This window comes from Scardinius erythrophthalmus (assembly GCF_964197995.2).
Source record: "Scardinius erythrophthalmus genome assembly, chromosome: 18".
NCBI classification, from domain to species: domain Eukaryota; kingdom Metazoa; phylum Chordata; class Actinopteri; order Cypriniformes; family Leuciscidae; genus Scardinius; species Scardinius erythrophthalmus.
In genome coordinates, this window is record NC_138238.1 from 3,965,625 (window position 1) to 3,991,307 (window position 25,683).

The 25,683-nt window shown below is 36.8% G+C and overlaps 2 protein-coding genes across 2 annotated transcripts; one reads left to right on the forward strand and one right to left on the reverse strand.

Moving 5' to 3' along the window:
- Positions 1–867: 867 nt before the first annotated feature.
- On the reverse strand, positions 868–13,952 carry mrpl38 (mitochondrial ribosomal protein L38). Its single transcript, XM_081393206.1, has 9 exons — positions 13,699–13,952; positions 12,973–13,158; positions 12,207–12,338; positions 8,550–8,752; positions 8,401–8,473; positions 7,558–7,603; positions 7,247–7,405; positions 5,826–5,962; positions 868–1,081 (listed from the first exon to the last, which is right to left on the reverse strand). The coding sequence occupies exons 1-9, from the start codon at positions 13,784–13,786 to the stop codon at positions 945–947; spliced, it is 1,161 nt and encodes a 386-aa protein (XP_081249332.1). The 5' UTR covers positions 13,787–13,952; the 3' UTR covers positions 868–944.
- trim65 (tripartite motif containing 65) lies at positions 13,881–22,192 on the forward strand. Its single transcript, XM_081393205.1, has 7 exons — positions 13,881–13,975; positions 15,190–15,615; positions 15,873–15,968; positions 16,744–16,974; positions 18,929–19,097; positions 20,923–21,012; positions 21,409–22,192. Exons 2-7 carry the CDS (start codon positions 15,202–15,204, stop codon positions 21,951–21,953), a joined length of 1,545 nt encoding a protein of 514 aa, XP_081249331.1. The 5' UTR covers positions 13,881–13,975; positions 15,190–15,201; the 3' UTR covers positions 21,954–22,192.
- Positions 22,193–25,683: the final 3,491 nt, after the last annotated feature.

The window sequence follows — 25,683 nt, forward strand, 5'->3', positions numbered from 1 at the left end:
ACACTGTTGGATTGACTTTGTTTACTTCTGTTGGCGGTAAAGAAGATCAAAACAGACTAGCGCGCGAGCCGACAGCATCACCACCACTACCATCTCTCTATCTCATCAGAGATGACGTTTCACGGCCAAATCAAATAACCAATCGGAGGAGAGCCCTTCTAGCCAATCAGAGGTGAAAAAGGTGGTACCTTCTCCTACCATCCTGGGGAAAAAAAATATTGCACGCGGGAATGGCGCTTTTGGGGGATTTAAAAATCCAGTCACATACTGTGACGTCGTGCCGCGACGCGGGAATGGACGGAACGGAACGTTCGGAATCGTTAGTGGAATCGTTAACGTGTGGACGTGTACGATTCCGATGGATCGGAATGTTTGGAACCGGTTCCAAACCGGAACCTGGAACCGATTCCCAAGCCTACTCACGACATGCTATCCGGCAACAAAGGATTCCACTCATTATGCTAAGCTAGCGGCGGCGCTGCCAGACTACAGCCTCGTTTACAGTGTCAGTGAATATTGGGCCCAAAACTACATGCTGTAATGTCACAAAAACATTACAGCATATTATAAGTAGGCCTATGTCACAAAAATATTACAGCTAAGAGTATGGGAAAGCAGAGAAAACAGGTCAAAAGAGTATGTGAAGAAAAGACTAGATCAAAGGTTGTGAGAAGACAAGACAGGAAAAGTACCCAAAAAAACACATGAAGTCATTTTTTTAAAAAGCACATGCGCAAGGACCCGCCACCAATAAAAATTAGAAATCGATGCAGGTGTTTCTAATCGTGTTTCTAATAAAAAAAAAAAAAAAAGATTTATTAATTTTGATTTCATGGTGAATTTAAAGGAAGATCACAACACAATGGATGACATATTTAGTTTATTACAAACGAAAAAACCCTGCTGTTTCACTTGAACAATGAACATGATCCATGCATATGCGTTTAATAAATCCCATATGTGTGTTGTGCTCCATCTCTGTAGCGGTCCAGGTATCTGAGAGGCTGTCCGTGAGGGTATTTCCTCTGAGGTGGGTGATACACCGGAGGTCTATTGTACTCAAACACCGGCTCTCTCATATCTGTGGAAATAAATCAAGCACAACATGAGATAATCTGTTGTTACAAACTCATGACCCTGTTCTCACTATATATTTAGGAACGGATGTTATCACTGGATCACAAACCACATGTGGGGGCAGCTGCGTAAACTTGGCTACTATGTTAAAGTCCCCCTGTGGCGAAAATCAAGTTCAAGTTTGGTCTATTTATATAGCACCATAAAAACAGCAGCAGCTGACTCATGTGCTTTACAACATCTGGTAAAATAATATGCAGCAAAAGTTTAAGCACATTTTGCTTCAATCTAAGCAAAAGCAGTAAAAAAAAAAAATAATAATTTCACAAATAAAATCAGAGACTATTTTCAAACTAAGAAAATCTTAATTTTTTTTTTTGGCAGCAGTAAGATCTAACATCACCAATATTACACTATCACCCTGGTCAGTTACCATATAGATATCGTTTAAAACCTTTAATAAAGCAGACTCAGTACTGTGAAATGTTCTGTGAAAAAAATCTAGTTTTTAATGTTGTTTATGTGTCTGTGGTGTTTTTAATGTGCTTTAAGACAAAGCATGTGTAAATTTATAAGTCGACACCATTGCTGAGTATTTTCTCCTTAAAACTGCAGTAAACCAAAGACAGTATTTATACGCTGTATTCAAGCTATTCTACATTGTTTGTATTTTGGTATTGCTATATTTTTTATATATTTTTAATGTCAGCAGCATCACTGCGGACTGACAACAGACCCTGAAGAGAATACAATGCTGAATAAAGTCATAGTTTTTGTTATTTTTGGACCAAAATGTATTTTCGATGCTTCAAAAAGTTCTAACTTACCCACTGATGTCACATGGACTACTTTGATGATGTCTTTATTAGCTTTCTGGACACGGGACAGTATACCGTACATACATTTTCAATGGAGGGACAGAAAGCTCTCGGACTAAATCTAAAATCTCTTAAACTGTGTTCCGAAGATGAACGGAGGTCTTACGGGGTTGGAACGACATGAGGGTGAGTCATTAATGACAAAATTTTCATTTTTGGGAGAACTAACCCTTTAAGGTTGTGTCTTAAGAACTATTTTGACCAACTAGCAGTAAAACTGAAAAATTTCTGAATAAAATTAGACTGGTTCTAGCTTTTTAAAGTCTGTTACATAAAAAGGCAGATCAGTCTCGAAGAAGAAAATTAGATGACTGACTTTTAAAGTGTAACCCTCGCCAAATTGCAACCTAGGTTCTTTTTGTTAATCTACCGAGTCAAACATTCGTGTAAAAGCATAATTAGAATGGAAACGCCACTTTTAAGATTGACCGTATTTTCGTTTTCGGTCAAAATGCCTTTTGAATAGGAGTGTTAGGGGCACTACAGTGTTAGCATCAACATCGTTATTTTTAATTAAAATACTAAGGAGGCTCACTTTATCAGTTAGTGTTTCCGGTGGCTGGAATTTTGTCAGTCAAAAGTAGTCGATCTCCGAATGCAACATAATGAACCATCTTTACTCTCCTCATGTTACATTGCATTCGGAGATCGACTACTTTTGACTGACAAAATTCCAGCCACCGGAAACACTAACTGATAAAGTGAGTCGTACAAAACCTTTCTTTTTAGTAAACTCTGTGTACACAAGCAATGTAGTCAATGCTGGAGTTCATGTGTAGAGCCCCTGGTGATACTTCAAGCACAGTTTCATGTTGTGTCGAGCCTTCTTAGCGTCAAAATTGCTATTTTTAAAACACTATCACTGTAGTGCCCCATGCACTCCCATTCAAAAGGCATTTTGACCAAAAACAAAATTACAGTCAATCTAAAAAGTGGCGTTTCCATTCTAATTATGCTTTTACACGAATGTTTGACTCGGGTAGATTAACAAAATAGCTAGGTTGCAATTTGGCAAAGTTTCTTATGGTTGCATCCAAAACACCTTAAAGCAACACCATGTAAGTTTTGCTCTCGGGGTCCCCCTACATTTGGGAAACAGTATTGTCTTCTACTACTGTTGTAAAATCTGTCATGGTTACACCAGGGGATACACGTGCATTTGTTGACAAGCCGATACCCCCGACCTCTGCAGAAGGAGCTCTCACGTTATGCCTGCGTTGCATGTGAAATGTCTTCATCCCAGGGACAGTGGCATATATTTCAGCATGTCATATGAATATAATTTCATGGGTATTCTTTTTTTCAAATGCCAAAAGATCGCGTAGCTCACGTTTACAAGCCAGTGTCATTACAGCAGCCTATTGGCCACTGTTTACAGAATGGATATGCTAATTCAATTCAATGTTTGTGTGGTAGGTAATAGCCATATATCGTCAATATTATAATATCAAGATGAATCTGCAAAGTTGAAAAATCGATTTGCATTATAGCCTGAGGCAAGACACTTTCACCAGAAAAATAAATAAACAAACATGACTATCAGCCTGCAGTCATTAGGCTAGTTAGCCTAAAAGATGACTTTCCCTTTTTCTCTTCCTAGTCTCCTCCGACAAAACCTTTGCCTTCTTCGGTTTCGTTGCTGCTTCGGCCATGACAACAACATACACACGCTATACCAGCCGGCAAACAAATGCTAGTTGGCCTCTCACGTCCAAATGTGAGGAAATAGGGGGTGGGGGAAGTGAGGTATGCCGTAAAGCAGTCGAATTTTGTAGTTCTTTTTGTGCTCGGGTTACTACCCGAACCCCGAAGTTACATAGTGCCAGGAAAAGCGATACAGACCCCGTCGGCTATGGCAGACGTGTCATTCAACCTATTGTAAGTCGATGTACCATCACAAGGGTCTTGGAAATATATTATGTAGGTCGAAAAACTCCATGGTGTTGCTTTAAAGATGCTGAATAAAATGACTCCAGATGTCAAAATAGACTTGGTACAAACCGACAGCAATTGGTTAATTGCTGTCGGTTTGTGGGTTCAGTAATGTAGTCTTTAACCCTCTGATGGTTTACGGGGTCTTTTGGGACCCCAAATGACTTTTACTCAAATAAAAAAAAATGTTCCCTTTGTCCAAATGGTATGAAACCTTCTACGGCTCTCAACACTTTCTAGATATACAAAAAAAAAAAAAAATTTGGAATGATATCTGTTTTTATGTTAGCGTGACAAAAATTTTGACACTCGTGGTCTTCAGGGTCTCTGGAGACCCCGCAATCAAAATAGACAAAATTCATCATCAAAATCAGAAACAACGCAGAACACATCGACAGAAATGGCACAAATAAAGTGGCACACTTCCACCAATGCAAAAAAACATCCACAATGCTAAATTATATTGCTCACAACACGCGTGTACACACACACACACACACATATAGAGGAATACATTTTTGAGACTATAAAAACTGTTCTCTTATCATTTGTAAAATAAAATCATCCAAAATGCAGTACCACTACAAAAATAAATTGGTGACATTGACACATTGAAAATGTGCACACACACACACACACACATTTGTAAGGCTATAATTTGTCAAATAAAATCATCCAAAATGCAGAACCAAAACAAATATAAAGTGGTGACACTGACACCGACAATGTGTACTCACACACTCTCTCTCTCACACACACACGCGCGCACACACACACACACACACACACACACACACACACACACACACACACACACAGGAACATTTGTAAGGCTATAATTTGTCAAATAAAATTATCCAAAATGCAGTACCACCACAAAAATAAATTGGTGACACTGACACATTGAAAATGTAAACACACACACACACACACACACACACACACACACACACACACACACACGCATACACACACAGGAACATTTGTAAGGCTATAATTTGTCAAATAAAATCATCCAAAATGCAGAACCACTACAAATATAAAGTGGTGCGGTGACACTGGCACATCGACAATGTCTACTCACACACTCTCTCTCTCTCTTTATCTCTCAGACACACACACACACACACACACACACACACACACACACGCACACACACAATTGTGTGTGTCTAGAATCTAGAATTAGATTAAAAATAAATTATTGAAATAAATGATAAAATCTTAAGACTCCAACATTTCTTTTTGTAACATTTTGTTCAGGTTTGGTTCTAATCATAATGTAACATTATTGAAAAACTGGGGTTTTTTGGTACAAAAAAATGCTAAACTTTGACAAAAATATTTTATTTTTGTTATAATTGTGATTTTATAATATTTAGATATGAATCCAACTGAATCCAACTTGTGAAAAGATATCTTTCAGGTAGTCTAATAGCAAATAGCATATACTGGAGCTCTATAGCCATCTAGTGGTTAAAATTATTATTTTTTATTTTAAAACTGCATTTTCCAAAAAATGGGCAAAAATGTTACATTAAACCATTTAAAATTATCCATGTTATCCCCATGAATGAAAGTTCATTTGTTTTACAAGTTTTACATTTGTAAAAAAAAAAAACTATTATCTTGTTACAAAATTAAATGTTATTGTCTGGGGTCTCTAGAGACCCCAAAAAACTCGAGTGTAGACATAAATAAAGACCATCAGAGGGTTAAAGCATGCAGCTGGTGCTCGTTCAAACAGACAGGACAGAGATTGCTGTGGCATTGACAGACCAAAAAAAACCATCACACATTAAATAAACATACTTCAGTCATTGAGTTTTGTCTTACAACAGTGCAAAACATTGTTTTGAAACATGCCAAAAATAGTAGACTTACTAGATTTTCAAGTAAACCTGCTCTTCAATGCAACAACAAAGGAAGTTTACTCACTTAAGAACTCATGAAAGATCTCAGTGACAGATTGATCCCATTGGCACTGGAAAAATGCAAGACCAGCTGGTGTAATAAGATCCTGATGTTTCCTATAGAAGTCCAGCGTTCGGAAAGTCCGTTTCTTCAGACAGTAGCTATGAACGTGACAGAGAGATGAATATACATTTCTGCAAATGCTGGAAATCACCCTGCTTTTTACTGAATTGTTTTATTTATTTTAAATCCTATGCAAGTTTAAGGGTCTTCCCGTGGGGTTTCTAAGCAGTTAAAAAATAAATACAAAGAACATGTTTTATTTCAAAGGCTGCATTCATCACTGAGGTGGTCTCATTTCAGAAAACTAGCCCTTATAATACTGACTGTTATTCCTTATGAGCCATAATTACTTTAATTCATTCTCATTTTGAAATGTAATGATTGCTTTTCTGAAATGATATATTTCGCAAGACAAATACAAACTCCATAGGACAGTGCTTTCGAAACGAGACCAACTGGAATGCAACTACTAGTTTGTGGGAGGATATTCGGGAAGTATTGGGTGAATCTCAAGAAACCTTTCAAGAACATGTCCAGGTAAAATTTCACCCCCAAAAATCACAAGAAATTAATAAAATGTTACTTAAAGTTACACATTTAAATTTTGTTAATGAACAAAAAAGTCAATATCTCATCAATCCTTCTTGCTTCTTCCAAAACTTGTTTTTGTCTTACCCTGATTCACTATGGTAACTAGCATTTATATTTTAGACCTGTCGGGATGGTTTTCCGGGAAATTGAGTACATCTAATATATCATGTGAAGGCTCATTATTATGGTTGTTGTAGCACAGTGCTGGAATTTATTTTCAGGGAAGTACCGTGTCTATTAACGTCTTCAGCCAGTCAGCTTGAGAACTGGTTATATCTCTTAAACCTAGTAGTGAATGTTTTGTTAGCAGTTGGATAATCACTCTCTCTTTTTCTTTTAGTTATGAGAAAGACACATATATTTATCAGTCACGCAGAGCCAAAAAAAAACACACAACCCAAACAGGGCCGTACCCACCACTGAGGTCTGTGCATGAAATAAATATATTAGAAAACATAATATTTTGCCGTTTGTTTAGTAGTTAAGGCAATTTCGTGATTTTAAACATCATAAAATAACCAGCCATTAGACTCCCGGATTTACGTGATTCACGTGGGTCATACTTTTAAGGTTGGAAAATATGGGAATCCGTAAAAAAACATCCCTGAAAATCCTGCACAGCCGAAGCACAACTAAGAGAATGTGTATTTTTGTTATGAAAACACTAATAAGCAAAGTGCTTTAATGGTCAATTTTCTTAATGCAAAATTTAATTTTGTATTTTCTTTTAATAATACGGTGAAAAATGACCCGGAATTGTTTTCATGAGACGTATAAACCACACTACCCACCACGGTGAGGGCCGGAGATCAGCGCTGAAATCAACCGGACCATCTTGTTTTAACAGGATGAAGGCGTATCTGTGAAACCCAGTTCCTCTGGCAGGAAACGGGCTGATGTAATGGCAGACCTCTTCTCCTGACGTCACAGCATTGCCCGGGATATTCCCACTATAATGTTTAACAGATTTAAAACTGACATAACCATATCCGTTGTCTCAAACAATTACGTCTTCAGTACTGGGCTTTCCAACCGGGGCCGGATGAGACTGAAGTCAGACAATGCTGTCATGAATTTTGGCATTTAATACAAGCGTACTCACACTAGCCAGTGAAGATACTCCTGCTCAGCATCCAGGAGGTGTTCATCTGCACACACACACACACTGCTTACTTCACTGTATCTCCATCTAGTGGAGGAACTTGAGAACTTAAAACTGCATTTTACGAACTGCTAACTAAAGTGACATTTTTGCAGGTCAACTGACCACAAAAGCATATAACATCTCGAAAATAAGAATAATGATGAAAATTTATGAATGAAAAACCCCTTCAAATATCATTAAAAACTATATAATGACAATTTCTATATAATAATATGAATCAATAAATTATTAGTTTATTACATACATAATAAATGTCTTTACTGTAACTTTTGATCAGTTTAACTCATCCTTGATGAATAAAAGTATTGATTTATTTTATTTATTTCCCCCAAAAATAAAATTAAAATTCTTACTGACCCCAAACTTTTGAACGGTAGTGTTTAATGTTACAAAAAGCTTTAGATTTCAGATAAATGCTGTTCTTTTGAACTTTCTATTCATCATAGCATCATGAAATAAAAATGTAAATAACTGTTTTCAACATTGATAATAATCATAAATATTTCTTGAGCAGCAAATCATCATATTAGAGTGATTTCTGAAGGATCATGTGACACTGAAGACTGCAGTAATGATGCTGAAAATTCAGCTTTGATCACAGGAATACATTACAGTTTAAAATATATTCAAACAGAAAACTTTATAAATAAATGCAATATACATATATATGGATATGCACTTTAAAAACTGCATTTAAAAATGTCTGACTGAAAATACAGAAAATGTACTACAGATATCATTAGATCAAAATATGAATTTGATGTGAATAATTGGATGTACCTGGGCTGGTCAACAGCAGCGTCCAGAGTGAGTTCTCTTCCGCTTCGAAGTGTATCCGAGGTGCTTGTGCCGCCTGTGGATTTCACACAAACAGTGCAAATCAAAGCCTGTTTCCTATATTTCCGGCTTCACGTGTTCTGAAGCCTCACCTGACTCGGCGTTAAGTGATTCCCAAAATGCACGACTGCATCGCTGTCATCCCCGTAAGCCACATGCAGCATGACCCGCGGAAGGAAGTACGCCATGGGAAAGAGGTCCTGGTAGATTCGGTAGTGTTCGGCGAGCCTCTGGATGTGGAACGGCCCGTTTGTCTTCTCCCATTGCGTCTTTACTCTGTCCAGGGAAATGCGAACTGGAAGCCATAAAATAAGAAAAGGTCACATGACATGTCCGACTGCTGATTAATATGATGAAATGTCTAGACAGGAAGCCTTTGTATGTTTCTATACCACTAAACATTTTATATTCATACTTAAAAGAAAAAAATAAATGATCACTAATATTTTTTTAATTGTGACATTGTTTTCTCATTAATGCAAAAACATTACATTTGTAATGTACAAATGTAAGCATGCATAATGATCGTATTTGTTGTACTGGATTTATTAAATTTATTTATTTTTAAATGGAAAATTGTTGGAAAACTCCTAAAAACAGGCTTCATTGTTTTGGATATTTTTATCAGTTTCTTTTGATTTCTGATGCACCAAACATTATTAAATGACATAACCCTGCAAACAGAACAAGATGTGCACATCTCAGTACACTGAAACATTTTGACTGCACAAAACCTGCAATTTGACAACATTGATGACGCAAAGACTCAAAACACTTCTGTTTAGCTGTGCATTAACTGAATGAGCACTGTGCCACTGTTCGTCCGACTGTTTGTACTGTACTGCATTTTATTTTATTTTTCTAAACTGTTTTAATTATTCTCATTTCTTTTTATTATTTTAATTTCTTCTATGTAAAACACTTTGAATTGCCATTGTGTATGAAATGTGCTATATAAATAAACTTGCCTTGCCTTGATGAGATGCATCCAAAATCTCATACTTCCCAACAATATACAGTACAGGTCGAAAGTTTGGAAACATTAAGTTTTTTTTATATTTTTGAAAGAAGTCTCGAATGCTTATCAAGGCTGCGTTTATTAGATCAAAAATACAGAAAAAAAACAGTAATATTGTGAAATATTATTACAACTTAAAATAATAGTTTTCTATTTGAATATACTTTAAAAAATAATTTAATTATTATAAATAATTTAAATTATTCCTGTGATGCAAAGCTGAATTTTCAGCATCATTACTCCAGTCTTCAGTGTCACATGAGACATCCAGTCTATAACATGATCCTTTAGAAATCATTCTAATATTCTGATTTATTATGAGTGTTGGAAACAGTTCTGCTGCCTAATATATTTGATGAATAAAAGGTTAAAAAGAATTGCATTTATAAAAAAAAAATAAAAAAAAATTCTAATAATATAAATCTTCTTTACTATCACTTTTTATCAATTTAACACATCCTTGCTGAATAAAAGTATTGATTTATTTTAAAAAAATAATGAAAATAAATAAATAACTGACCAGTAGTGTATATTGTTGTTACAAAAGATTTCTATTTTTTAAAAAATTGCTTCTTTGTTTTTTTGTTTGTTTTTTTATACTTTTTATTCATCAAAGTATCCTAAAAAAGTATCACAGGTTATGAAAATATTAAACAGCAGAACTGTTTCCAACTTTGATAGTGAATCATCATATTAGAATGATTTCTAAAGGATCCTGTGATAGACTGGAGTAATGATGTTGACAATTCAGCTTTGATCACAGAAATAAATGATCATTTAAACAAAGTATAATAAATTGAAGACCAATTATTTTAAATTGTTACAATATATCACAATATTACATTTATTTTCTGTATTTTTGATCAAAGCAGGCTTGATGAGCAGAAGAAACTTCTTTCAAAAACATTAAAAATAGTAATGTTTCCAAACTTTTGACCTGTACTGTAGTAGACAATTAAAAATTATGCGAAAAAAGTAGTATGTCCGAAATGCACCGTGCTCATAAAACAATAGGCAAAACGTTTCATAATGACTCGCCACTTCCGTTGAGATTCTGAAGTGTGCATACGATGGACACTTTACTTTCCCATGAGGCCACGGGAGAGGATTTATGAATGGCAGTGAAGTGACACAACTGAGGCTAGTAGGTCACATGATAATGACAACAAGGCGAATGTAGTACGAGAGAGAGAGAGAGAGAGAGAGAGAGAGAGAGAGAGAGAGAGAGAGAGAGAGAGAGAGAGAGAGAGAATGATCTTGCTGCGTGCTTACAAATTCAACATCGACTTTAAAGGTCCCATGACATGCTATTTTTTGTAGGCTTTAATATAGGCCTTAGTGGTCCCTAGTACTGTATCTGAAATCTCTTTCTAAAAATTCAGTCTCAGTGCAGAATTATAGCCACTACAAGCCAGTCCCAGAATGAGCTTCCTTCAGACAGGCCGTTTCGGTGTCTGTAGCTTTAAATACTAATAAGGAGGAGAAAGGAGGAGAAAGACGGCGCAAGGTGGAGGGTGGGTGTGGCCTTGACCATCTGCGGCAACGGTAGACCATGCATGTTTACATTGGATATATTGCAATGGCACGGAGACACGCAGTCGTTCAAGCATTTCAGTTTGACCCAGAATCTGATCCAGATGGAGAAGCAACGGATGAAGAAGTTGCAACTCAGCGGCTCCAGCAGGACGTTTCCGAATGGTTAGTTTAAAATATTATGTCTGGATACGGTACTTTATTCGGATGGTTTACAGTTATTATCATGTAGCTAACGCTAACCTACTGTTGCCTTTTCACGGGAGATCTGTAACATCTGTAATTTATCTTATTACAATTACATCATCAAGCTCTGCGATCTTGCAATGCGGATATCGCGCGCGCCGTATAACCAACAGGAAAACGGTTATCCAAATAACAAAGAAGTGTACAACACTCGCGTTGCAGTGTGTGTATTCACACACATAAACTGCATAGCTGCATAGCTAATGTGACAGCCACATTCTACGTGTAACAGTCTAGGCAAACATAAACAGTAAAGCAACACACTTATATATCATTAGTTGACTTACTGTTCCGAGGTGTGTAGCTGAGCCAAAGAGAGTGATCCAGACTTTAGTTTCAGACGTTCAGCAAGCCCAGCTCTGTATTGACCCTTCGGTGTTCATTTGTACATCCAATTATTGAGCAATTGTTATGCTTCGCTCGCTCAAAAGCCATGATATCTCTCGTGAACAAACTAAAATCGCGCGCGCGCGTTCCTACTTCCTAGCTCATTTTCTCATGGGCGGAAAATATTCTCTGGGCGGGCAAAGCAGAGACAAGGGAGGTAACATTCCTCCTTATAACGTCACAAGGAGGAGATTCAAGATCAGCGCGATTGAGCGTCCATTTTCTCAAAGGCAGAGAAAGATAGCAAAAGCTCGATTTACACCGATTGAAATTTCTAGAAACTTGGGGACCATATACAGGCTAGGGGAACTCATATTAATGTTAAAAAAACTCAGAAAGTGAAAATTTCATGTCATGGGACCTTTAAGAGGTCAATGATTTGATCCTGAACCTCGAGATTTTCATAAGATAATTAATAATATACGCTTAGGAATTAAATCCCATTTTCATTCACTGTGTGAAGATTTTTCATCATAATTCTGGCATCATTCTGCTTTTGATTATCCTGCTCTGCTTTCCCTTCTGAGATCAATCATAATGATGCATTGATGCTGGAGTCACTCACATGTTCGTAGTCGATTTTCTCTTTCAATCTCTGGGCTCTTCTTGTTCTCCTGCACGATCTTCTTCCTCTCCTTCACCTCTGTCTTCCTGGAGGGCCGCTGATACGGGAGGCCGATGTTGATCGGCGCAACGGCTGTTCACAAAAACAATCAAACAAAAGGGAGATATTTTCTTTTAAAGAAATTGCTTTAAGGACTACAACAAACGGCTGGTAGAGACTACAGTACAACATTCCTCCCAGGTTAGTGACATCACTAACCCCAATATTTACATAAACCCCGCCCCCGGAACACGATTTATAGATTATCATGACAGAATATGCTAATCAATGACTAGAAGATAACTACACATCAGCTTCATAAATTCATCAACTAACCATTAAAAAATGTTGTCTACATGTTGTCACTTCTTCTTGAGTCTCTCCATCTTTCTGACTCCGGTTTGAATATAAAAGGCTAAAAGTTTTTGACATTTTTAGTGCATGTGTGTGTGAGGTAAAAGGACACAAGCTGTTGTAGCTCCGCCCCCTGTTTCCCGGGAGCAGCAGCTCATTTGCATTTAAAGGAACAGACACAAAACGAAGCGTTTTTGCTCACCCTCAAAAAGTGACAATTTTAACGTGCTATATAAAAATATCTGTGGAATATTTTGAGCTAAAACTTCACATACACACTCTGGGGACATCAGAGATTTATTTTACATCTTGTGAAAAGGGCATTATACCACCCCTTTAATGGGTGTGTATTCATATGTCAGTGATGACTTGCCTTCTTTGGTCTCCTCCTCTCTGTATTGCCTGTAGGTCTTCCACCAAACGTCTCTCCGGTCGGCCTCCTCCGCTGCTCTCACATAGCGAGTGTAACTGCGATATTTCTCCAGAGAGTCCAGCTGGGTCCCGTCGATGTCCTCATTGGGCATCGGACCCAGAGGAGGGGACCAGTGACACAGAACAGCTACAAGTACAAAAAAAAGTACAAAAATGTTGTAATGTAAATGCATTAATAATAATAAACACAACAATTATAAAAATATTTTCAATATAAATATGATTAAAAAAAAAACAATAGTAAATATTATAAATGTTATAAATGTTGTAATGTAAATGCATTAATAATAATAAACACAACAATTATAAAAATATTTTCAATATAAATATTATTAAAAAAAAACAATAGTAAATATTATAAATGTTATATAGTAATAATAATTTAACTTTCATTTAGAGCATATCTCAAACAAGCAGTAACTCATAGTGCTTCAGAAAGGTTAGAATGAAAATACAGACTAATCAATAAGTAGACATACAAAGTCAATACATATTGACAATGTATTGTACATATCAAGGTGTAAAATGTACGTTACATGTAAAGGTCACTCAGACCAGCAGACACACACACACACACACACACACACACACACGCACAGCAGCCGCACTGCTGATTAATGAACTCATTAACTGCACATTTACACAAATATCCTCCATCACCCCTCACCGGTGGACCGAAGACCCCTCGCATGAGGCTTCAGGCTCACATCACCCGCCGCCCGCAGGAGAACACACGCCGCTCCGCGCAGCGCCATGATGGACCGCTCCAGCACAGACGCAGAGAGAGGGACGTCAACACACAGAAACGTGACGTAACGTGCGTACTCGTCACCGCGTCTGTGCGCTCCTGCATATGGAAGGCGACGAGATTCGCTGATGAGAAAGTCAGCGCGCGCAGAAATCAGGATTTTACGTTTCTTCACATCTGATGAGTAAACAATCCTGTGAGTTTTATGAAAAAGGGGTTTGTCGATTGATAAAGAGATGTTAAATAGATGCATAGATGTTAATTAGTGGTGATGAAGGGGCAGGGGAAGTTTGTTTATTTACTGTGTCTCGATATTTCCAGCACATCAATTCACCTAACAATTAATAACGACTATAATTCATGAGTCAAATGTATTTTATTCAGTTATACATTATATATAGCAGTTATACTTCAACATGAACACTGATATAGGTGCTCAAATTAATCATTACATCCTCCCATCTATCTATCTATCTATCTATCTATCTATCTATCTATCTATCTATCTATCTATCTATCTATCTATCTATCTATCTATCTATCTATCTATCTATCTATCGTCTATCTGTCTATCTATCTATCTATCTATCTATCTATCTATCTATCTATGATCTTCTGTGACAACATGAACCAAGAGTGATTCTCTGCAGTCTTTAACATTGTTTATTTATGAAAAAGGGGTTTGTCGTTTGATAAATAGATGTTAAATAGATGAATAGATGTTAATTAGTGGTGATGAAGGGGCAGATGAAGTTTGTTTATTTACTGTGTCTCGATATTTCCAGCACATAAATTCACCAAACAATTAATAACGACTATAATTCATGAGTCAAATGTATTTTATTCAGTTATACATTATATATAGCAGTTATACTTCAACATGAACACTGATATAGGTGCTCAAATTAATCATTACATCTATCTATCTATCTATCTATCTATCTATCTATCTATCTATCTATCTATCTATCTATCTATCTATCTATCCATCTATCTATCTATCGTCTGTTTGTCTATCTATCTATCTATCTGTCTATCTATCTATCTATCTATCTATCTATCTATCTATCTATCTATCGTCTGTTTGTCTGTCTGTCTGTCTATCTATCTATCTATCTATCTATCTATCTATCTATCGTCTGTTTGTCTGTCTGTCTGTCTATCTATCTATCTATCTATCTATCTATCATCTATCTATCTATCGTCTGTTTGTCTATCTATCTATCTATCTATCTATCTATCTATCTATCTATCTATCTATCTATCTATCTATCTATCGTCTGTTTGTCTATCTATCTATCTATCTATCTATCTATCTATCTCTGATCTTCTGTGACAACATGAACCAACGAAGAGTGATTCTCTGCAGTCTTTAACATTGTTTATTTTATTTATTTTATACTTTTTCAGGCTTCCAGGTTTATGATGGAGGATCACATGCAGTGCACAATCTGCTTAGATTCGTTTAAATTCCCTGTGACCATCCCGTGCGGTCACACTTTCTGCAAGGTCTGCATCTCCAAATTCTGGGAGGCCAAGGACAAAGACTTCCACTGCCCCGTTTGCAACAAAACCTTCGACACGAGGCCTCAGCTGAGTCGCAACGTGTCTCTGTCGGTGCTGTCGGAGGTGGCCGCCACACACAGTCCAGCGAAGAGAGATCTGTGCACAGGAGCCTCGGTCCACACGGAGCCGGAGCAGATCTGTGAGCGGCACCAGAAGCCTCTGGTCATCTACTGCAGGAACGACAGCATGTGTGTTTGCTATGAGTGCTCTGTGATCGAGTGTAAGGGACATGATGTGATTCTGGTGGAAGATGAACGGAGGAATAGAGAGGTACAAACACACACTACCAGGGTGTATAAATACTGTATAATTTAAATAGTTTATCATGCATTACAATGAGAATTTGGGGTGAAACTAATTCACTAATAATGATATTTGGAAATATCACAATGCTATATTTTCATTCAAATATGTTTTTTATTCCTTTCTTTAATTTTAGAGAGCATTTTAAGAATTTGCATGATAATGTTTGTACCTTGTATATGAGACAACATTCATATTTTTGACATTTTTCTTTTGGTATGCAGGCAGGATTAAAGAAAAAGAGTGCGGAAATCAAGAAACTCCAGGAAGCCACTGAGAGGAACCGTCTGGAGCTCATGGAGAACATGGAGAAAGCGAAGGCAAGGCATCTCCCATCTTCATTAGAGACTTTATCCAACAATGAAAATGTACTCATTCTCATATCATTTCAAAACCAGATGATGGTGACCATTTAAAATAAGGTTAACTACATAAGTTAACATGATCTAATAATCTAACAAGGATTTAATAATCTTAGTTGATTACTAATACGTAATTAAAACCAAAATTTGTGTCTGTTAATATTGTTTAATGGACCTAACAAGCTATATATAATTCATTATACATAATAATATAACTTGACATTTGTAGTTTTATGAACTAGCACTTACAAAGATTAATAAATACTGTAAAAATGTATTGCTCATGGTTAGTAATTAATGTTATCTAACTGGACCTTATTGTGAAGTGTTAGAAAGACGTTTCTTCCATGGATAACAACAGGAGATGTTTTGAAGAATATTCACATCACACTTTTTCATTTAATGAAAGCAAACAGTGACCAAGAGCTGTCGTGCTTAAATAAGGACTAAAAAGCAACATAAAATGACCATAAAGTAGCCCTATGAAAAATTGAAGTCAATATTTGACAAAAATCTTTCATTCTGCCACAACTCTCATATATCTTATTCACAGTTTTGCATTTTAAACACATGCAACGACATGTAAGACTCGATACTTTTCGGCATGATGAAATTCAATTTTTGATAATGAATGCCCAAAAATACACATTAATATATAAGAGAACAGGCGTAGATGAAGGATGCAGTGATATAATCGCATGCATCTCATGTTGTTCTCCCTCAACTCGATCAGGTCTCACTCCAGCAGACGTCTCAGTGGGTGGACAGCAAGTTCTCACAGCTGATAAAGGTGTTGGCAGAGAAGCAGGAAGTGACACAGCTGTTTGTGGAGCAGCAGCAGGAAGTGACCGTGATGCAGGCTGAGGATAGGCTGACTGCGCTGGAGGAGAGAACCATGCAGCTCGTAGCCCTTCAGGAGGAGATCAGCAGCCTGTGTTCGCTCCCCTCATGCCAGCTCATCAAGGTTACAGCATGCTTGTTTTATGAATGAGAGGCGTGACTCACAAAATAAAATAAATAATACATTAAAGGGGGGGTGAAATGCTATTTCATGCATACTGAGTTTTTTACACTGTTAAAGAGTTGGATTCCCATGCTAAACATGGACAAAGTTTCAAAAATTAAATTGTACGTTTGATGGAGTATTTCTGTGCCAAACATGCTCCTTCCGGTTTGTCACAAGTTTCGGAAAGTTTTTTTCGAGTATGGGTTTGTGTGCCGTCAGATGGGGCGGAATTTCCTTATACGGGTCCTAAGGGCACTTCTCCGGTAAGATCGCGGGCGCGCACGCACTCGTAGACCAGAGAAAGAGAGTGAAAGCAGTTCGCCATCAAAGTGCTCTGCTCGGCTTTAGGGAAGTCAGTGTCACCAAAGAAGTGTGTTTTTGGTTGCCAGGGCAAGACAACCCTGCACAGATTCCCAAAGAACCCAACGTTAAGGAACCCGTGGATGGAGTTTGTTTTTCAAGAGCATCAACGGAGTTGTGTAAGACTGTTGTTCCCTGCATTTCGACGATGCTTGTTTTATAAACAAAGCCCAGATCGACGGATTTGCAGATCGTCTAATGCTTAAGGATCGAGCAGTCACAATAATAAAGGTTCGCGGTCGTGCGTTGGAACCGGCCGGTGAGTAAAACTGCTTCAAAATGTCTCTGTGTGTTGTTAGCTATCGGCGCTTTAGCTCCGCCCACACGGCCCGCCCCCAGCCGCTCGTTTTTTTTCCGGAAAGACTCGGTACAGCCTATCTTTCTTTTATAAATATAATAAAACTAAAGACTTTTTGGAGATATGAAGGATGCAATACTACTCTATAGGTACTCAAGATTAACAGGAGATTGAGTGAAAATGAGCATTTCACCCCCCCTTTAATAATTAAATATAAAAATAATAATAAATGGCCCCATTTGCTTTTCTATTGATGCTACTAAAGGTCATTTGGTTGTGGAAAATATTATTTATTTATTGTTATTTTATGAATTATTTTACAAAATTGTTGCTTTTTAATTTGTATATATTTATTATTATTATTTATTGGGTCACACTTTAGATTAGGGTCCAATTCTCACTATTAACTACGACTTTTGCCTTAATAAACTCCTAACTACAGCTTATTAATAGTTAGTAAGGTAGTTGTTAAGGTTAGGTATTGGGTGGATTAAGGAATGTAGAATATGGTAATGCAGAATACGGCATTGATATGTGCTTTATAAGTATTAATAAACAGACGATATCCTAGTAATATGCACGCTAATAAGCAACTAGTTAATAGTGAGAATTGCACCCTAAACTAAAGTGTTACCATTTATTGTTAATGGATAAAGGGACATTTCACCGCTGGAAAGATGAATGTGTATTTAAATTAGGTCATTTATGTAGTAGAAATGTGAAATTATTTTAGAAGTTGGTGCCTTCTAGACTGAGAAAAGCCAGAAAATGTATTTTTGGCTCATGTGGATGAAAGACCACAACTCCCAGAATGCATTTGCTTCGCTGCCCTACGAGGACACTCCCAAGCCACGCCTACGGTTACAGAGGGCAGTATCGGGAGAAATGATACAGCTAGGCTACTAGTGACTCGAAACTGAAAAGACGGCGTTTTATGGTGAGATCCCCCTATGGGCGGGTTGAAGACATGCGGGACGAGCTCCTCCTACTGGCTGGAGTCTCTCGCCTCTGGACAAAGAAGCCTCCGATGAGCTAAATGACGATTTTTGCGTCATCTGAGGTTTTTTTCCAGACACACAATTCAGAAAACTCTCGTCTCAGGGGGACATGAGGGAGGGAAGCACGGTCAATCGGAAATACTACTGGGTTTCTACTGATACAAAGCTTAATGCTAATCTGTGAAGTATCCCTTTAATGGTTTCCACAGGTGTACGTCACATGTTTGTTTATGTCGCTGTTTGTGTGCTCATGCAGGACTCCAGGTTCATAGAGGTCCCACGCTTCAGTGACGTTCCTGTGGATGTGCATGTGTGCACACAGGAGAAGCTGACCCCCGTCACAGACGTCCTGTCCCGCGTGTCTAAGCTGGTGTGTGAGGATCTGGAGAGAGCCACACAGGTGTCCGGAGGACCGGAGAAAGAGGGTGAGTCGGGATCACACTGACCGCTTGATGCATGTTACACAGAAATGGCTAACATCTGATTGGTTGGTACTTTGCAACCTTCACAAGTCGAGGAACACAGATTTTATTTATTGTCAGCCAGCGAACAAAGTCGTATTTACAAGCTATCAGTGGACTTGCCAAGGTTTGTAGCATCACATTTTTCAGAGATATTCAGAGTTTAGCTTGAGGTGCTCAGTAGCAAGTAAACTAGAAGCAGAACTGTATATTTTATAATCTAACAAAAAATGTATTTCACAATATTTTTACACTTTTGGTTAATAATGCTATGTATCACAATACATACACTTTTTAATGAAAATTAAAAAAAAAAATCTACAAAAAAGAATCGTCCTTATGACAATTTTAAGTACTAGTTAGATTAATTTATTCATTAAACCTGTCATGAACATATAAATGTACTGTTTAAAGCATGATTTAATTTTTTTTTCAATGTAATATATAATCCAATATTGGATAAAACTACATGTAATTGGAACATAAACACACACACACACAATCTAAGTTTATGAAAACTGAGGTGTGTGTGATGTAAGCAAGAAAAAAAAATATATATATATATACACTACAGTACCAGTCAAAAGTTTGGAAACATTACTATTTTTAATGTTTTTGAAAGAAGTCTCTTATGCTCATCAAGCCTGCAGTAAAAAACAACAACAAAAAAAACGGTAATATTATGAAATATTATTACAATTTAAAATAATGGTTCTCTTTTTTAAAATACTTTAAAATGTAATTTATTTTTGTGATGCAAAGCTGAATTTTCATCAGCAAGTACTCCAGTCTTTGGTGTCTCATGATCCTTCAGAAATCATTCTAATATGCTGATTTATGATCAATGTTGGAAACAGTTGTGCTGCTTAATATTTTTTTTTATAACCTGAGATACTTTTTTCAGGATTATTTGTTGAATAAAAAGTTAAAAAGAACTGTATTTTTTTAGAATAGAAATCTTTTGTAACAATATACACTACCGTTCAAAAGTTTGGGAACAATAACTATTTTTTTTTTTAAGAAATTAGTACTTTAATTCAACAAGGATGCATTAAATTGATAAAAGGTGATGGTAACGATTTATATTGTTAGAAATGTTTTTATTTTGAATAAATGCTGTTTTTATGAATAAATGCTGTTAACGTTTTACTCATCAATGAATCCTGAAAAAAGTATTCCAAAAATATATATTAAACAGCACAACTGTTTCCATCATTGATAATAACTGAGTATCAAATCATCATATTAGAATGATTTCTGAAGGATCATAAGACACCAAAGACTGGAGTACTTGCTGATGAAAATTCAGCTTTGCATCACAAAAATAAATGACATTTTAAAATATATTAAAAAAGAGAACCATTATTTTAAATTGTAACAATATTTCATAATATTACTGTTTTTTTTTTTTTTTTTTTTTAACTGCAGGCTTGATGAGCATAAGAGACTTCTTTCAAAAACATTAAAAATAGTAATGTTTCCAAACTTTTGACTGGTACTGTATGTAATACATCACAATATTTTAAAAAATTTGGTTGATATCTCAATGTACACATTTTTATGGAGACTGAAAAATACCGAAACATTTTTTAAAATACTGAAAAAAATGTATGTTCTTTGTGAGAATTTCCAAAGTAATGCTACAATTTTGATATTTTTTAAATATATATTTGCATTTATTTAACCAGTCATGAACATTGCAATGACACAGTTGTATAAATAAGTAATTATTTAAAAATACTGTTAGCTTAAAATGATCAGCATTGCTTTTTCCTTGTCTTTCTCGTAGGCTCTCCTCAAGATAAGAGGCCAGTTCTGGCTGTTGTTCCCAGTCCTGCAACTCCATCATATCCAGCAGAGAGGGAGGGGCTAAACGCATGTACGCTCATATCATATCATATATTATATCACACGTATGACAGTACAGTGTGGAAAAAGTCACATTATTCTCAGTCTCATATATTATTGTCTCATACATCATATATAGTCTTGTTTATATTCTCATATAAACAAGTATTCATTACTTCAATGAGCTCATTGTATCTGCATTAAATTACAACATTGTTTAAATTAATACATTTTTAGCTAACTGTGATTTTGTATATGTACATTTCTGAAATGCATAACTTAGACAGTCACCTCGGATAACAGAACACTCTTAAATTGTAATGTGGACTCATGCACTTTCTGCTTTGAAATGATGTGTATCGTGAAAAGCTCTATACAAATAGACGTGAATTGAATTGAATGTATTGCAATTCTTCTCTTCCCCCAGACCGCTGCAACCTGACCTTTGACCCTCGTACCGCCAACGCTCACTTACGCCTTTCCCAGAGCAACAGGAGGGCGGAGCATCTGAGCTCTGGGCCCCGCCCCGTCCCGGCCGACGAGTCCCGCTTCGACCACACCTGGCAGGTGTTGTGTTTCCAGAGCTTCACTCACGGACAGCATTACTGGGAGCTGGAGGTGTCCAAACCGTGGGCTTACGTGGGCGTGACGTACCCGAACATACCGCGCAAAGAGAAGGGCAAACGCTGCATGGTGGGGATGAACGAGCTGTCGTGGAGCCTCCAGCTGGACGAGCGGCAGCTGAGCGCGTGGCACGCCGGCTGCAAGGAGTCCGTCGCGGGACAGCTGCAGTTAAACGCTCAGCCGCTGCGCATCGGCATGCTTCTGGACTACGAGGCCGGTACGCTGACGTACTACGGCGAGGGACAGGTCCGGCTGCACGCCTTCCACTGCGCGTTCACACAAGCCCTGCTCCCCGCCTGCTGGATCGGGGAGGGCGTCACTGTCACGCTCTGTGAACCGAGAGCCTGAACGTTTGTACGCCGGTTTGTCCCCAACAGGATTGGTCCTGAGGAAATAGATGCATCCCTACTGTAGCCGGACCTGAGACGTGTGGCCTTCCTTCACCATCATTTACTCCTCGTGTTTTTGAGCTGTGATGAGATTTGATGAGCTCAGGGTTTACTCTGGTGCTGTTAAAGCTGTGTTGATCTGTGGAGAGTTATACTTCATGCAAGTACGTGAACACAGATGCTTTTATCTGCACTGGCTTGATGTGTCAGTCATAAGTTATGATATTTCCTAAAAAATAATCAATGACAGTTGTATATATATATATATATATATATATATATATATATATATATATAATGTCAAATTGATTTATCGTTATTTAACATATTTAACATAAAAGTTTGTGTTTACAAAATATATGTGTGTGTGTGTGCATATTAGGGCTGGGGTAAACGATTATTAATTAAACAATTAGTCGGGCGATTATTTTATTGATTAGTCGACTAATCTAACGACTAATTGGAATTAATTATCCTGTCTGTTATTCGCATATCTCTCGAACCGTTAGTCCGATGGATTTCTTCTGGATTTTCTCGCTACGGGCACGAGTAAGTGCAGTGCCAAGTTTGAAGTTGTTTGGATGAGAAATGCAAAAGATATAGTTAAATATATAGGTAAAAGAAGCATTTAGAAGGTTGTGGTTTAAAAGTAAACTCTGACATAAACACTCTGTCAGCTACAGTGTTTACTTCTGAATATTGTAGTATAAACTTGATCCATTTTGATTAATTTGAGTAAAAAATGTGTTTTCTTTACCAAGAAAGTGGCAAGATGAAAACCACTATTTTCTGTTTCAAACTTTCACATAGCATCTTTAGGTTATAATAACATAAAAAATTCAAATCCAGATTTAGATTTTCAAAGATTTATTATAAAAAAGGATTATTTTTTCCCCAAAAATACAATAAATTCATGACACTTTTTTTTTTTTTCAAAATGCAATTAATCCCTTGAATCAATATAAAAGTTATTTTTCATATTGAAACTGTTGAAAATACACAACAAAGTAAGTTGATCCACATATGACAGCCTCTGAACTCGGTCAATACTAACTTACTATCTTATATACAGGCACGTACTGGACTAAACATACATTCAATCAGCGTGACAGAAGTTTTGACGCTGTCGTGTGAGAACAAGCAACAGTCGGCTTTTCTCTTCCTCCCGCGTGCCTCATCTTATTAAAGGAGAACTCCGGTCAATTTTAACATTGAGCTCATTTTTTTGTACATTTGGAGTGCTGTCAATACAGAGAACAACGGCAAAAATCGGTGTTGCCTACACCATGTTATTCTATTTTTAAAATTTGCACCCTCTTGACTTCAATAGGGCAAGTACTAAACCTGCTTTTAGCCTCTTAACATCCTTGATGTGTCATTACAAGTGCACAGAAAATGTGAGTGATTCCTTCAGAGTGAACACGAGTGAATCTGACTGCAGTAGATGTGAAATATATGTATAAAATTATGTTATTTAAGCCAGCGCAAATACCTGTTTACATCCTGTTTTTCGGTTTAAGTCCAAAGTAGTCGATTGCCGAGTTCACGCGCGTGATCATTGGTAACTAAACCTATGCGCGTGAACTCGGCAATTTCGATGGCTTACATTTCTTCCCTACGGCAGAAATCACCACAGGTTCATCAATGCCGTCAAATGTATTATTTTTTTGTTGTTGTTGTTGATCAAAAAGTACAAAGAAGATAAGGAAAACTAGCGCCGCCGTTACTGTTTACTATGCGTGGAATGGTGCGCTGTGATTGGTTTAGTCGATTTATCGCATTCTGCAGAGAAAGGAGACTGCCGTTTGTCGCGGTTTGGAAAGAAAAGGAGAAAACATGACAGAATAACACGGCGGGCGGTGTGTGTGGCGAGCTGTGCCTCCGGGAATGGTGCAATAAATAAATAAATAAATAAATAAATAAGTGTCGACGCAAAAATATGACGTTGACGTAATTTTGACGTCGAAGCGTCAACGTCACCGACGCACCGCTACAGCGCTATTGCATATATTGTTACATTTATATACACCATATATGTGTACATATACATATATGTACATATATATACACACACACACATATATATGTGGGTATAAATGTATATTTGTGTATATACAGTATACAGACATATATATATATATATATATATATATATATATATATATATATATATATATATATATATATATATATATATATATATTCCTCATAGTCATGTATACACACACACACACACACACACACACACACACACACATATATATATATATATATATATATATATATATATATATATATATATATATATATATATATATATATATATATATATATGCATACTGCTCAATATACAATACCGGTCAGAGGTTTGGAATAATCAATATTTTGTTTTTGTTTTAGAACTGCTTTTATTGCATTTGCTGCATTTATTTAATCAAAAATACCAAACAGTATTATTGTGAAATATTACAATTTAAAACAACTATTTTCTATTTGCATATACTTCATACTCATCATATTATACTGATTTCTGAAGGATCATGTGACACTGAAGACTGGAGTAATGAGGCTGAAAAAATTCAGCTTTGATCACAGGAATCAATTACACTTTAAAAGATAATTCAATAGAATAAAGTTATTTTACATTGTAATAATATTTCACAGTGTTACTGTAAATCTGCTGACATCTGTGTTCACGTACTTGTAAGGTGTGTTTCTAAGGCATATTCTTACTCGTGGCCAAATTATGGAACTTTTAAGAAGTTGAGTTTGCATTTAAGGGCCAGATGTGCACTTTGTGTTTATGTTGTGTGTTCAAGAGACATCAAAATTATTATCTGCTGTATCTGCTCTAGTATAGGATTCATTTTTAGTTTTTAAATATTAAGAGTCAGATCTGTTCGCCTGCAGTCGCGGAGGACAAACATCTATGTTGTGTTCATGTCCATGTTCAGTTTTCATGTTGGACAGGATTCTCATAGTAGTGATTTTGTATTTGTATGTATTTCTACTGTATCAGTTTTAGTAGTATTTTATTTTTATTTTGTTTAATGTGTCCATCTTTCGGTCCTTATCTTTTAACGTTTCAGAAACTGACATCTTAAATTATGAAATTAAAGGGATACTTCACCGATTAGCATTAAGCTTTGTATCAGTAGAATCCCGGTAGTATCTTTGAATGACCGTGCTTCCCTCCCTCATGTTCCCCTGAGACGAGAGATTTCTGTATTGTGTGTCTGGAAAAAAAACTCTGATGACACAAAAATCATCATTTAGCTCATCGGAGGCTTCTTTGTCCAGAGGCGAGAGACTCCAGCCAGTAGGAGGAGCTCGTCCCGCATGTCTTCAACCCGCCCATAGGGGGATCTCACGATAAAATGCCGTCTTTTCAGTTTCGAGTCACTAGTAGCCTAGCTGTATCATTTCTCCCGATACTGCCCTCTGTAACTGGTAGGCGTGGCTTGGGAGTGTCCTCGTAGGGCAGCGAAGCAAGTGCATTCTGGGAGTTGTAGTCTTTTATCCACATGAGCCAAAAAGACATTTCTAGAGGCAAGAAGGCACCGACTTCTAAAATAATTTCACATTTCTACTACATAAATGACCCAATTTAAATACACATTCATCTTTCCAGCGGTGAAATATCCCTTTAAATTTCATACTCTTAATACTCTAGTCATAAACTCGAATTT